The sequence below is a fragment of the Dermacentor andersoni genome, chromosome 1 (genome assembly GCF_023375885.2).
Source record: "Dermacentor andersoni chromosome 1, qqDerAnde1_hic_scaffold, whole genome shotgun sequence".
In the NCBI taxonomy this organism is placed as follows: domain Eukaryota; kingdom Metazoa; phylum Arthropoda; class Arachnida; order Ixodida; family Ixodidae; genus Dermacentor; species Dermacentor andersoni.
In genome coordinates, this window is record NC_092814.1 from 240,764,817 (window position 1) to 240,777,844 (window position 13,028).

The following is a 13,028-nucleotide window of genomic DNA, read 5'->3' on the forward strand; positions in this document are numbered from 1 at the left end:
CACATACTCGACGAACGTGAAGGCATGTTTGCCTTCGACGAATGCCAGCAGCACTTACATGTATACCCATCCTATCAAAGTCATCGTGTGGGTTTCAAACAATAGCCCTGTATACAACCAGAAACTACAGATCATCTTATAGCGATCATGGAAAAGAACACGTTTTATTTTTTACTGTGCTCAAATGGTTGAAGCGTAGCACCAGTCGCTCTTCGGGCTACCAGCGGTAAAGAAGCGTGCGAGAGTGCCCTCAATAGAAGTCAGGCGCGCGCGGCCGAACGGGAGCAACACGCTCTACCGGTTGCCTTGGCAACCGAAACGGCGGTAATTTCTTTCCAGGTCGCCAGCATGATAGTGGTTTCGCGGGCTTGTGACCTTTTTTTTGGTCGCCGCAAACAGCGGAGTTTCCACTCCTAAAGGTTTCTTGCTCCATGGCTAGGGGTGACTAATGTTACAAAAAAAAAAAAAGAGTGGAATAAGATCAAGCACACATTCACAATATTCAAAGGACAGAAAAAAAAAAAAAAAACGTACTAGGAAAGCAGCCCACTCTTGGCAATTAAAGCAGTATAATCACTACTAATCCACGGGTCATGAAAAAAAAAGGAAAAACTGCACTGGAACTGATTATGATCAATTATACCAGCGCACAATCTTGCTTGTGGGATTGGAGTTTTCTGAATTAGCAGTAGCGTTATGCAGAGACATTCTTAGAAGCATGCACCTTTTCTGGCAGTTCTGAGGTCTGTGTCCGTGTGCGTCTGTCTGTCTGCCAGTGTCCGCGTGCGTCTGTCTGCCAGTGCGTGCATCTATCAATGTCTGTCAGTGTGTGCATCTATCAATGCCTGTCAGTGTGTGCATCTATCAATGCCTGTCAGTGTGTGCATCTATCAATGCCTGTCAGTGTGTGCATCTATCAATGCCTGTCAGTGTGTGTGTCAAAAGACACTCACTTCTGAATTCTGGGGTTTTACGTGCCAAAACCACAATTTTGATTATGAGACACACTGTAGTGGGGGGCTCCGGATTAATTTTGACCACCAGGGGATCTTTAACGAGCCCTTAATGCACGGGACACAGGTGTTCTTGCATTTTGCCCCAACTAAATGCAGCCGCTGCGGCTGGGATTCGATGCTACGACCTCGCGCTTAGCAGCGCAACACCATAGCCGCTAAGCTACCGCAAAGGGTCGCACTCACTTCTGCATATAACAATTTGGAATCTCTCCTTTAAAAAGTGTGCAGAAGCCAGTCGATTCGCAACAAAATTCGAAGTGAAAAGACATGTTCTTGCTTTCGAAAGAGGTTAGTAATACCACAACACAGTCTAAAATTACTATCAAATTTGTTCTGCAGCAAGATGCGCCAGCTTGCCTTTAATTTGTCCTGCCCGAGCTTTCCGGTAAAGGCCTTTGACATCCCTTTTCTCACATACTTCCAACGGTGTGTCCACAAAGCACTCAATGAAGAGCAAGCCAGCTTGTTCGTGTATCTCCCTAGCCATAGTACGGTCCTGCAGAGGAAAACAGCCACAGTAACAAATTCAAGACCAACTTAAAGAAGAACAACATGGCCATATAGAGCATTTACTAAATTCTAACACGCACTTTTTGTCTTGAAAAACTTATTTGAAAAATGATGTGCAAAAGAATCGAGTACAACACAAGAACTGCAATATTGAAAAGCTACTGGCAGTGGCATTCAAAATTGGTGTAATCCAATGCAATCCACACATCCGCTGCAGCCGTAGCTGTGACGCTGATTGTGCCCACTCTAAGTTTGTTACATGGCAATCGTTGGCAAGACATTTAAAAAATGCAGTAAATCAAATGACATGGACAGTGTTGAACTCTCATATGAGAAGCTATGGGCTGCCGAAAGTGATAAGGGGGCCTCGATCGCGACAATCAATGATGCTCGGTCCACTGTGGCTCGGGTGCAATAAATTTTCTTCTGATGCGATAAATTATTGCTTTCTCTCCTACAATGAAAATCTGGCTCGCTAACAGTCAAAGGCATTGCATTTTTCATTTCCAGCTATGAAAATAAGGAGCACTACAATCGAGAGTACCTTAGAATCGAGCAAATGCAGTAAATCCAAGGAATAATCTTCAGCCGCAGCCACTCAGGTGCAGATAGTCTTATGCCAAGTATCTCAGCCTTGAAGAATAAAGCACAGCTTTCCATCATTACCATGCAGCCTTCTAAGAAGTGAAGTTATATGACAAGTACTACAGTGGCAGTTTGGCTAGCTGGTTAAAGCGTTGTGTTTGTGTACCATCTAGTCTATGGTCACATTGTCTGTATTCCTAAATTCCGTGTGCTGCAAAAAATGTGCCTGTCATGAATATGGGCAGTAAGCACACTGACCTTTGCGTATGGACTGATGAAACTAGTGAGACACACGACACCACTGTCAGCAAAAAGCTTGGCAACCTCAGCCACTCGTCGAATGTTTTCCTCCCTGTCCTGAGAAGAAAAGCCCAGGTTCTTGTTGAGCCCGTGCCTTATGTTGTCACCATCAAGTGCATAGGCAGGAATCCCATGAAGACAGAGATACTCCTCCACACCGAAGGACACTGTTGTCTTGCCTGCACCTGACAGACCTGTGTGCATACACAAACACAAGGAAGAAAAATGTATTTTTCTTTGCAACAACATAACGAAAAATCTAAGGTGCAACAAGCAGCTGCTGAATCTATGCAAAATGAGTAGTGCTTATTGAACAGTATGAAATGAGCAAATAATAGGACACAGTGCAGAATAAAATGACATCAATACTCTCAAGACACAGAACCCAGGCATTTTTTCATTACTTGCTAGAAAGGCTTCAGCTACCATACAGAAGCAATAGAATAGTTAAGTAGGAAACCACGAATTTCGATATATGTTAACATGATATCCTACACAGCAGCAAGAGGAAATTTTCCTAGGTACCATTACAAGAAAAAAAAAAAGAAAAGAAAAATGCCAGTCGTGTCGTTTGCCATCTATAGTTTCTTTTTAGCTTTTTAGTATGCCCAAAGAGTTCAGCTTATCAATTTTCATCAAACATTTTAGAGACAAGCTCGTCAAAGCATTAGTATTTTCTTTTTTCGTGTAGTTGTAAGGACACTTCTTCCTTGACCACGGCTCCATGCCTGATGAACTGACCACACCCGGAAGGTTTATATGTGGCATCTGAAGAAATTTTCGTAGTGGTGAATGTTATGGAGTCTCAGCTCTCAACATGCCTGCATGCCACACCCTGAAGCTAGCTACCTTAGACAAGCACTGTAGTTGCCTCATGTATCTGCATGGAGGTTCAGCACTTGTGTAACAGTCATAAAGCACAGTCAAACCAATACAGAATTTTAGTTGCATGTGCATACTTCCCCATTACTGCAAAACTGAGTTTTGTTATAACAATATGTTATAACAATATTGTTAGCAGTAGCTTCATAGTAAACAAAGATAGCAAAGGAGCATGAATGGGTGGTTTCAAGGCGATAGAACTGATGAGAGATTTTAATGGAATCAAATCTATGTGTCCACTTATGTATAAAAGGCCACTGAAGCAGAACCTTGGTGCCACTTGAGACAGCAAAAGCTGCTTCCCTGCCTCGATTCGAACTATGCACATACCGTAGCAACAAGGTCATCAGTGATAAGTCACAGCAAGAAGTTGTAGAAACAAGTCGTTGCAAAAGCTAGGCAAGGGAATAGCTGCCACTGTTAATGGTAGTAGAAAAGTTCTGCTGTCATGGCTCTAATTGTTTTGTTTTCTATATTGCTCCAGCACTGCCCACAGATTTTTAAAGGAAGTGATACCCTCTTTGAACAGTACTTTCACTTTCGGATTTTTGAGAAGCAATGAAAACTTACAGCTTCAGAGAGTTCTGACAGCCACTGTTAGCTGGAAACCTACTCTGATCAGTTGCCAATGAAATTCTGACAAATGCAGAGCTCATGGTTTGGGTGTAAATGAAGTGGCTAGTTCAAAAACAACTGTTGCGATAAAAGTAAGTTCCAAGTACATCAAAGACATTGTTGTTCTACTTTATTACATCAGAAATGCTGTTTAAGCAGTGTTTTTGTGCAAGCTGACTAAACAGCGACCAGGGACATACGGTCAAAAGCCATCATGCAGTGAAAACACTCCCCAATTTTTTTCTTATAACTAATTATCTGGTGATCGCCTGTGAAAATGGTAAAAAATGTATTTTGGCAAGAAACGTATAAATACACTTGCAAATGAAACATTTTGTGTACTTTTCAAGTTTCTTTTTTCAACTAGTGGAAGGGTTACTAGAAAAAAAAAATTGCATGCTGCTACTTCATGAAAGACAGAGAGACTGCTGCAGGTTGACTAAAGAAAAAGAGGCCAGACACTGGCGGCATATCCCCCAGGATTTCCTTGAGTAATTTGGATTTATGCTCATAATCGACAGATCTTGAAGCACACCAGCATGTACACAAAAGTAGAATGTAGAAAGCAGACCCGGTCCTGTCCGATTTTTACATTGCCTTTTGTGTGTGTATTGGTGCACTTTAAAGGGGCCTTGAACAAACCCTCAGGCTTGGTGAAAGAAAAAAAAAACTGTCAGCGGATAGCATACACTGCTGTGAACATCTCAGCCAAATTTTGCAGTCATGCACGGTGCGTGGATCTTGCAAGCAAAACAAAAGTCACCTTTCTCTCAAACACTCTCTTTTCAACAGAAGCCTGCTCCTCACTCTTTTCTGGAAACTTTATTTTGTAATGCAGTGGATTCCCATACACAGCTGCTATTGGCTAATAGCTGACATCAATCAAGACTGGTGTTTGGATTGATGCACCTCTTCCTACTGTTACTGTGTATATGTATTGACACAGTTTAATAAACAGGCTGAAGTAAGCTAAAATCTGCTTTCGAATTTCAATAATTATGTACTTCCGGAAGAAGCCGACTATGGTATGGTCACACTCGGGCGCGGCCACCCTGCTTATCAGTGTTGTAGCTGTCGAGTCTCTCTGATTTAGACTAGTTTTGAATACTCAACTAGCTTTGAACCACGCAAAACTTCAGGTCAGACCACGCGCACACTTGCCAGAGCGTGCACTTACCACTGGTTAGATGCCTTGACAGACTTTGCTTCGTAATGAGCTTCAATATGCGCAAGTTGGAAGTGCCTTAAGCATTAATGCTGTATAATTAAATGTTGTGACCGCTTAACTTTTCACTGTACTAAAAGACGGGCACCATAAAAATTGGTTGTCAGTCCTTTAACATCTTCAGTGGGTTTTTTTTATATACCACTAAAAGAACACAAATACAGCAAAAATTCCAAAGCAAGCAAGCTAAGCAGAAAACTTTATCAAGTGGCCCACAAACAATCTACATAAGAGCATGACTACTTTTGAAAGGACTTGAGCAGGACAAGAGAGGCCACTCCTGTCACCTTCCAAGTCTCACTTATGCCTACGACTTCCCTTTCTACTCTTTCCAGCTTTTTGACAAATTACTTGTCTATCATATGACTAGATGTTTCACAACATTTGCAGGTGAATGGCAAGCCAACAAGTGCCTTATGGCCCCGAGCCATACCAGTAAACCAGATGGTGCAGCCACGAAAGCCTCCCTTCTGGCCCATGATCTGACCCCGCTTGTCTCGGCTGACATGGTGCTTCTGGAAGACCACATTGGTGGACTTGTGGTTCTGCAGACACAAAACAGGACAAACTTATAAATTACTATGTGATCATGCCGGCCCTGCATTTTGTGAAACAACATTGTTGGAGTGTGTCCGTCCAAATATAATTAAATGCACAATATAATCGCAGCAAAGTGCTGTATGCACAGAGATAAAGTGCATTGAGGATTGAAACTAGACAATGTAGCAGCCAATTTATGATGGAATGAGAACTTATAGCTGGAAAACATGATTCTACGCTTTTTTTTTTTCATTAGAGCATGCTGTCAGTTTAACAATAAAACAAATATTAGTGCTAAAAGCTCTGCCTAATAAAAAAAAAAGACAGGTCCAGCTCCATTGGTTTGCAAAACAAGTGTTTTTATCAGTCAGAACTGCTTTGAGTTGGATTTAACTGTGCTTCAAGACACAAACACAGCTTCTAAATTTTTTTTTCTTGCTGGGCACACCAAAAAAGATTTTTCTGAATGTTTCTGTTAATTTGTAACTATTCACTACGGCACACTATGTGCTAAGTACCTTTTTTTGTATTCTTTTTTTGAACTTTTTCTTATATATCACTGTCACTGCACTCATGCGCTGCAGTTATGTGCTGTCTTTAATGTAATGTTGCTTAGTGTTCTGTATTTGAAAGTATGTCTTGAACCTCACAGTGCCAGATAATATATTAAACATACACTGTTAATTCAACACTAATAAATTCATGTAATACAGGTAATAGTGGCTACTGCTAAGGATGTGGCAGATCCTCAGTACCAGACCTGCACAAACAAACCACTCAAGCAGCTACTCAGTGCCGCAAAGGAATCTACAAAACTGAATGCTCAATACTATATTGTTACGTATTTTAGTTAAAAAACAATAAGTACACAGTACACAACTTGTTATACTCAACATGCATTTAATACAACCCATGAACTTCAAAGATAACAAAATAAAACTGCCACAAACAATAATCAAGTGATTATTTGAATGATATTCTAACAATGTTTAATGCTAGTTTAATAGACATTATGCCTAAGACTACTCAATTCACATAGCTACTGAGAGCTTAACCAAACAACATATACAATGCCAACACTTTTTTCAATCACTAAGCCTCGAAAACAACAGAAGAATTTTACGAAATGAAGTCATCATCATCAGCAGCAGCAGCCCATTTTATGTTCACTGCAGGGTGAAGGCCTCTCCCTGTGATCTCCAATTACCCCTGTCCTGCGCCAACAGATTCCAGCTAGCACCCGCGAATTTCCTAATTTCATCGACCCACCTAGTCTCCTGCCGTCCTCGACTGTGCTTTCCTTCTCTTGGTACCCATTCTGTAACCATAACGGTCCAACGGTTATCTAACCTGCGCATTACATGACCTGCCCAGCTCCATTATTTTTTTCACTTAATGTCAATTAGTATATCGGCTATACCCGTTCGCTCTCTGATCCAAACCTCTCTCTTTCTGTCTCTTAACATTACGCCTAGCATTCTTCGTTCCATCGCTCTTTGCGCGGTCCTTAACTTGTTCTCAAGCTTCTTTGTCTGTCTCCAAATCTCTGCCCCATATTTCAGCACCGGTAGAATGCACTGATTGTAGACCTTTCTTTTCAATGATAATGGTAAGCTTCCAGTCAGGAGCTGACAATGTCTGCTGTATGCGATCTAACCCATTTTTATTCTTCTATGAATTTCCTTCCCACGATCAGGGTTCCCTGTGATTAATTGACCTAGGTAAACGTACTCCTTCACAGACTCTACAGGCTGACTGGTGATCCTGAACTCTCGTTCCCTCACCCGGCTATTCATGATTATCAATGTCTTCTGCATATTCACCTTCGACCCCACTCTTGCACTCTCTCTGTTAAGGTCCTCTATCATTTGTTGTAACTCGTCTGCATTGTTGCCGAATAGAACAATGTCATCGGCAAACCGAAGGTTGCTGAGGTATTCGCCGTCGATCCTTACTCCTCAACCTTCCCAGTTTAATAACTTGAATACTTCTTCCAAGCACGCAGTGAATAGCATTGGAGAGATTGTGTCTCCTTGTCTGACCCCTTTCTTTATAGGCATCTTCCTACTTTTCTTCTGGAGAATTAAGGTAGCTGTGGAATCTCTGTAGCTATTTTCCAAGATATTTACATAGGCGGTCTGTACTCCTTTATTACCTAATGCCTCTATGACTGCTGGTATCACTACTGAATTAAATGCCTTTTTGTAATCTATGAAAGCTATATAGAGAGGCTGATTGTACTCTGCGGATTTCTCGATTACTTGATTAATGAGATGGATGTGATTCCATTGTAGAGTATCCCTTCCTGAAGCCAGCCTGTTTCCTTGGTTGGCTAAAGTCCAGTGTTGCCCTTATTCTATTGGAGATTATTTTAGTAAATACTTTATATAATACTGGGAATAACCTAATGGGCCTACAATTTTTCAATTCTTTAACGTCTCCCTTTTTGGGGATCAGTATAATGCTTGCATTCGTCCAGTTTTCTGGTACCCTTGCAGTCGATAGACCCTTCGTATATAAAGAGCCGCCAGTTTTCCAAGAATTATGTCTCCTCCATCTTTGATTAAATCGACTGTTATTCCATCTTCTCCAGCCGCTCTTCCTCGTTTCATGTCTTGCAAGGCCTTTCTGACCTCTTTGCTAGTTATAGGAGGAGTTTCTGTATCCTGTTCATTACTGCTTTGAATGGAGGCATTCCGACTCCTCTGGGTACTGTACAGGTCAGTACAGAATTCTTCCGCTGACCTTCGAGATTGCTGATGATATTACCCTGCTTATCTTTCAGCGCAAACACCTTGGTTTGTCCTATGCCAAGTTTTTTTCTCACTGATTTCAGGCTGCGTCCATTTATTACGGCTTCTTCAGTCTTCCTCACGTTATAATTTCGAATGTCCCTTGTTTTCGCCTTGTTGACAAGTTTGGACAGTTCCACGAATTCTATCTGATCTCTTGAGTTGGACACTGTCATTCTTTGTTGCTTCTTTATTAGGTCCTTTGTTACATGGGAGAGCTTGCCTACAGGTTGCCTTGGTGCCTTCCCTCCCACTTTAATTCCTGCCTCTGAAGCCAGCCTAGTTACGAATTCATTCTATGCTGACTAGAATGAAACCAAGTGCAAGTGAAGTAGCAAGTAGAAATTTAGACCACTAAGTGTTGCCATTTGGAATTGCTTGTTTTAACAAACAAGAAGAAAGGGGGTTAACTGAGGAGCCCAATTTTTATTAGTCATATCATAAGAAGCCAACAAACATCGACACCAAGGACAACATAGGGGAAATTACTTGTGCCTAATAAATGAAATCAAGAAACGATAAATTAATGGAAATGAAAGTGGATGAAAAAACAACTTGCCGCAGGTGGGGAACGATGCGAAGGTTGTGGGATCGTTCCCCATCTGCGGCTCTGAGAAGTTCAAAATAATAAATACACTGAAGCATCACATATGATCCTAGATTCCTGCCGTTTGCACTATATGATCTGCAAAGTGAACATCTGGGCAAATATCAGGTATGCAGATCTGAGTGCCTGATTGTGCAGTTTTATTTTTGTATTACTGCTACTGCGGCTCATATGACATTTCAAAAATAAAACCAGCTCTTATACTCCAAACTTGAGTAAATGCAGCACTGGGCTAACAACAAACAGCTTTGATGTGCAGTTTTATGCACTATGAAAATAGCGTGTAAAATGTTTTCGCACTTTTTTCTTTTAAATCACACATTTCTGCAAGACGAACCGTTAGTCAGTAAAATTACAATCTTTATGCTTTTCAAGCTGACTGGGATTGGTAAACTTACTACCTAGTTTTGATGGTGCAGCGTCTTTGCCCGGAGAAATTATTCACCTATGCCCGACCAGCCTCCTGTGTGAACTGTATCAATTTTTCGAAGTTAACCAAGAACGCATGCATTTCCTTCATATTATTAACCCGTGTTTCAAGTGAGCATCCGACATGCACTAGGTTGACAGTAACGTGATGGGAGCGAGTACGAGTGCACTACCACATGCATTGAAACGAATACTACAACAGACTGCTCGGCAGCTCTAATAAAATTTCCTGTGATTTCACATCACTTGGGAAAAGGAACCATATTCACTATACAACTTCAACTGTTCAATTACCTCATGTAGAAAACATTGTTTACAGAGATCAAAGAAACACAGCTGCTACGACCCCATTCAACAACGAAATATGCCAGTACATATCACATTTTCCATTTAGTAAGGAGCCGCCACAAGCTGGAGGGTTCCAAGGAGTTGTGCGGACGATAGAGTGGTTTCTCTTTCACAACATCCTCGACCAATCGGCGCTTTTGGGTCACGGCTGTTAACCGTGCAAGGCCATCAAGGAATTGCCAGCCGCGAAGGCAATTTTGTCCTCGTTGGCTGAAAAAAAATAAGTGCCACCCAAATGCCTGTCCCACCCAGGTAACAGCGACGTGCTTACGAGAGAATGCAAGCACACGCCTCAGCAACTGCATCTACTCGACATACCCAGTTTCCGACCGACGTTAACATTGTCAACAAAACACTTCACTCAAGTGTCCCGGGAGCAAGCCGCACATAAATAAGCAAGATAACTATTCAGGGCAAACATTTGCTAACATTTAGAAAAATAACGATGTTATCACACTAGCTTCGCATACACGAGAAAAATTATGGGGACAGGTAACTGCTTATGATCTTGCTTGAAGTGTCCAGTATAAATCCATATGTGCACTTACTGTCTCGATGTTACAGCTGATATTCGGCATGATGAGGTTACTATTCAAAATCGGCAGTTAAACACAGCTGCTCTCGGCACGCACACGTAGCAGGACTTTAGTTGCGCGGGCGACTCAGTAATGTCATCTGTTCAGGAGAAGCCGGTGAACTGCAGGTGGCTCGCCGAACGTGTGCCGCCGCCGACGAACAACAAGCAGCTGAGGACAGATACGATGCAACGCGCGGAAGACTACTTGCCTACTCGTTCAACAAAAGACCGCAGCGCCACCTTCCCATAGCAACGATCTCCCGGCGCTTGCGGCGCCAAGGTTACCGACGGCAGCGACACGTAAGCGAAAAATCAAATACGTGCCATTTGCGACCGCAAATCTAGCACTTGGCAAGATTTTCTAGGCGTGGTTGCTGGTGCTTGATAAATGTCTGACATTGCACTAATATCTACTCTGTGATGAAGGCGATATATGCGATACGGCCGCGCGAATATAAAAAGCAAAGCCGGTCACTTGAGGCTGTCATAACGCTGCTGTCTGCCGGATTTTATGCGGATGATTCAGTTTTAGCATAGAGTCTCCTACAAAAATTATTGTATGAAACTATGAGTTTTAGCACTGAGTAATGTGGAAATCTTTGGCACGCGTAACACTAGTCCGACTAGGGATGGTCGATTAAATTTTTTATTCGATTAACGATTATAAATCGTCATTTTAGCCTTTAATTAATTAATCGCTTTCGATGCAGGGTTTTTCATCGACTAATTGATTAATCGAATTTTTGCCGGGCACTTTAAAAAGGTTGAAACACAATTATCTATTTCTGTAGGTCGCCCTTTTATAATGTTTGAGAGGTGGAACCAAGTTAGAAATACAAGTGTATAAAGTTTGATAACAAATATTTAATTAGGTAAAGACTAAATAGATTTGACACTAGTGGCCTTTGAAACAATAAACAATGTATGTTATATGATGGCACTAGGGAATTTCTGTGCAGTACAATTAAATAAGAAAAATGGCAAAAGTGAAAGGTGAAGTCCGACTAAAATGTGCAAGAAATATCGCAATATCCACAGGGGAAAAAAATCAATGGTTTAGGATTTTAACTCGCATGCTCTTTTCTACAGAACGAAGGAGTTTCAACTGGCTGGGATGTTTGGGTGAAACCGACACCTTCTTCGAATGGCCACACACCAGCATGCGAGAATAGACGCTCGAATCGACATGAACTCCATCGCTGTGTTACATGCATGCTCCAAACTGGCGCGAATGTTGTGCCACGTCTTCAGTGGGCTGGCAGTGACACGGCGCGATCAACGATTGGGTTGCTATAGTATGACTTGAATTGTGAGGGCGTTTCAAGCCTCTGGCTTAGGGCGGCGTGGTGGCGTGTGGGGGAAGAGGGGAAGCGCTCGGCTCAGCATCACTCGGGACTCGGTAAAACAGTCGATAGTCAGTCTACCACAGCCGCACAGTCACTGCTCATGCTCCTCCATTCTAGTACGATTTCAAAAGTTTCGCGCCACTCCTGTCAAACTCTACAAAACGATTAATCGAACACGTCTAATCGATTAAGTTGAATAAATTAAAGGTGGATATCGATGAAGAATAATCGTTTTAAGAAATACCTTTGATCGATTAATCGTTAATCGATATTACCAACCCTGTCCGACGTACCTCGGCATGTAAGATATGTCCAGAGAACAATAGTGAAAATACTCTTGATTTCACTCCCCCTCCTTTTTTTCTTTGCTTGGTTTTCAATTCAATACCGTTTATTTATTTCTCATGCAAGAAAGAGGAACAAGAGCTAAAGGCCATGTCGCCTGACTGGTTCCGTCTCCTTGTTGAAGTTCGGCCATACAGGTACAGTTCACATTTCGGAAGTGACCACGCAGGTCCGCAAATTGCAAGCTGATAATAGGCCGATAACTTGAATTACATAAAATACGAGCCAGATAAGTAATTTACATAACACTAAAAACAATTGTCTGCCAAAAGCGTGCGACAGGTTCATATAATGCGCGTGAGAACTTGGCAATCGCATGTGTGTCTGTGGCGACTCTCGTAGCGAGGCTCGCAACACCCGCTCATCGTTGGGACGCGCATAAAAGATGGACACAGAGAAAAATCAGCGCTCTAATAGCTGCATCGCTTGGCTGGAGGGATTTTGAGGACTTATTGAAATACGGGGTTTCACGGGCCAAAACAATGATCTGATTATGAGGCACGCCGTAGTGGGGGACTCCGGAAATTTGGACCACCTTGAACGTGCACCTAATCTAAGTACACGGGTGTTTTCGCATTTTGCCCCCATTAAAATGCGGCCGCCATGGCTGGGATTCGATCTCGCGACCTTGTGCTTAGCAGCCCAACACCACATCACTAAGCAACGACAGCGGGTTCGATTTCGAGGACGCTGTGCAGGATATAGTTGATATAGTTTCGGTGCATTGATGCCTCGAGGACAGACCGATCGCGAAATTCTTAATCCCGCCCTCTCCCCCGATTCTGCCATTTCCCCACCAAGTCCTCAGATGGCTTAATTCATCTTCCAGTACAGTGCGCGATCTGCTAAAATACGCATTCATTGTATGCCAAAGGTTTTCATCGAGATTTGTGAAAAAAATTATGCATATT

General features: G+C 42.2%; 1 protein-coding gene across 2 annotated transcripts in view; it reads right to left on the reverse strand.

Annotated features, from left to right (window-relative positions):
• Positions 1-13,028, reverse strand: part of Papss (3'-phosphoadenosine 5'-phosphosulfate synthase) — a 93,205-nt gene that overhangs the window by 27,523 nt on the left and 52,654 nt on the right. The window contains exons 1-4 of one of the 2 annotated variants that reach the window (XM_050195840.3): positions 10,398-10,582; positions 5,567-5,678; positions 2,370-2,605; positions 1,374-1,512 (exon numbers count right to left, since the gene is read on the reverse strand). In XM_050195840.3, the coding sequence (XP_050051797.1) occupies positions 1,374-1,512; positions 2,370-2,605; positions 5,567-5,678; positions 10,398-10,427 (517 nt within the window). In that variant the 5' untranslated portion in view covers positions 10,428-10,582. Of the gene's footprint in view, positions 1-1,373; positions 1,513-2,369; positions 2,606-5,566; positions 5,679-10,397; positions 10,583-13,028 lie in introns of those variants that run through there. The other variant, XM_050195841.3, reaches the window with a different exon arrangement.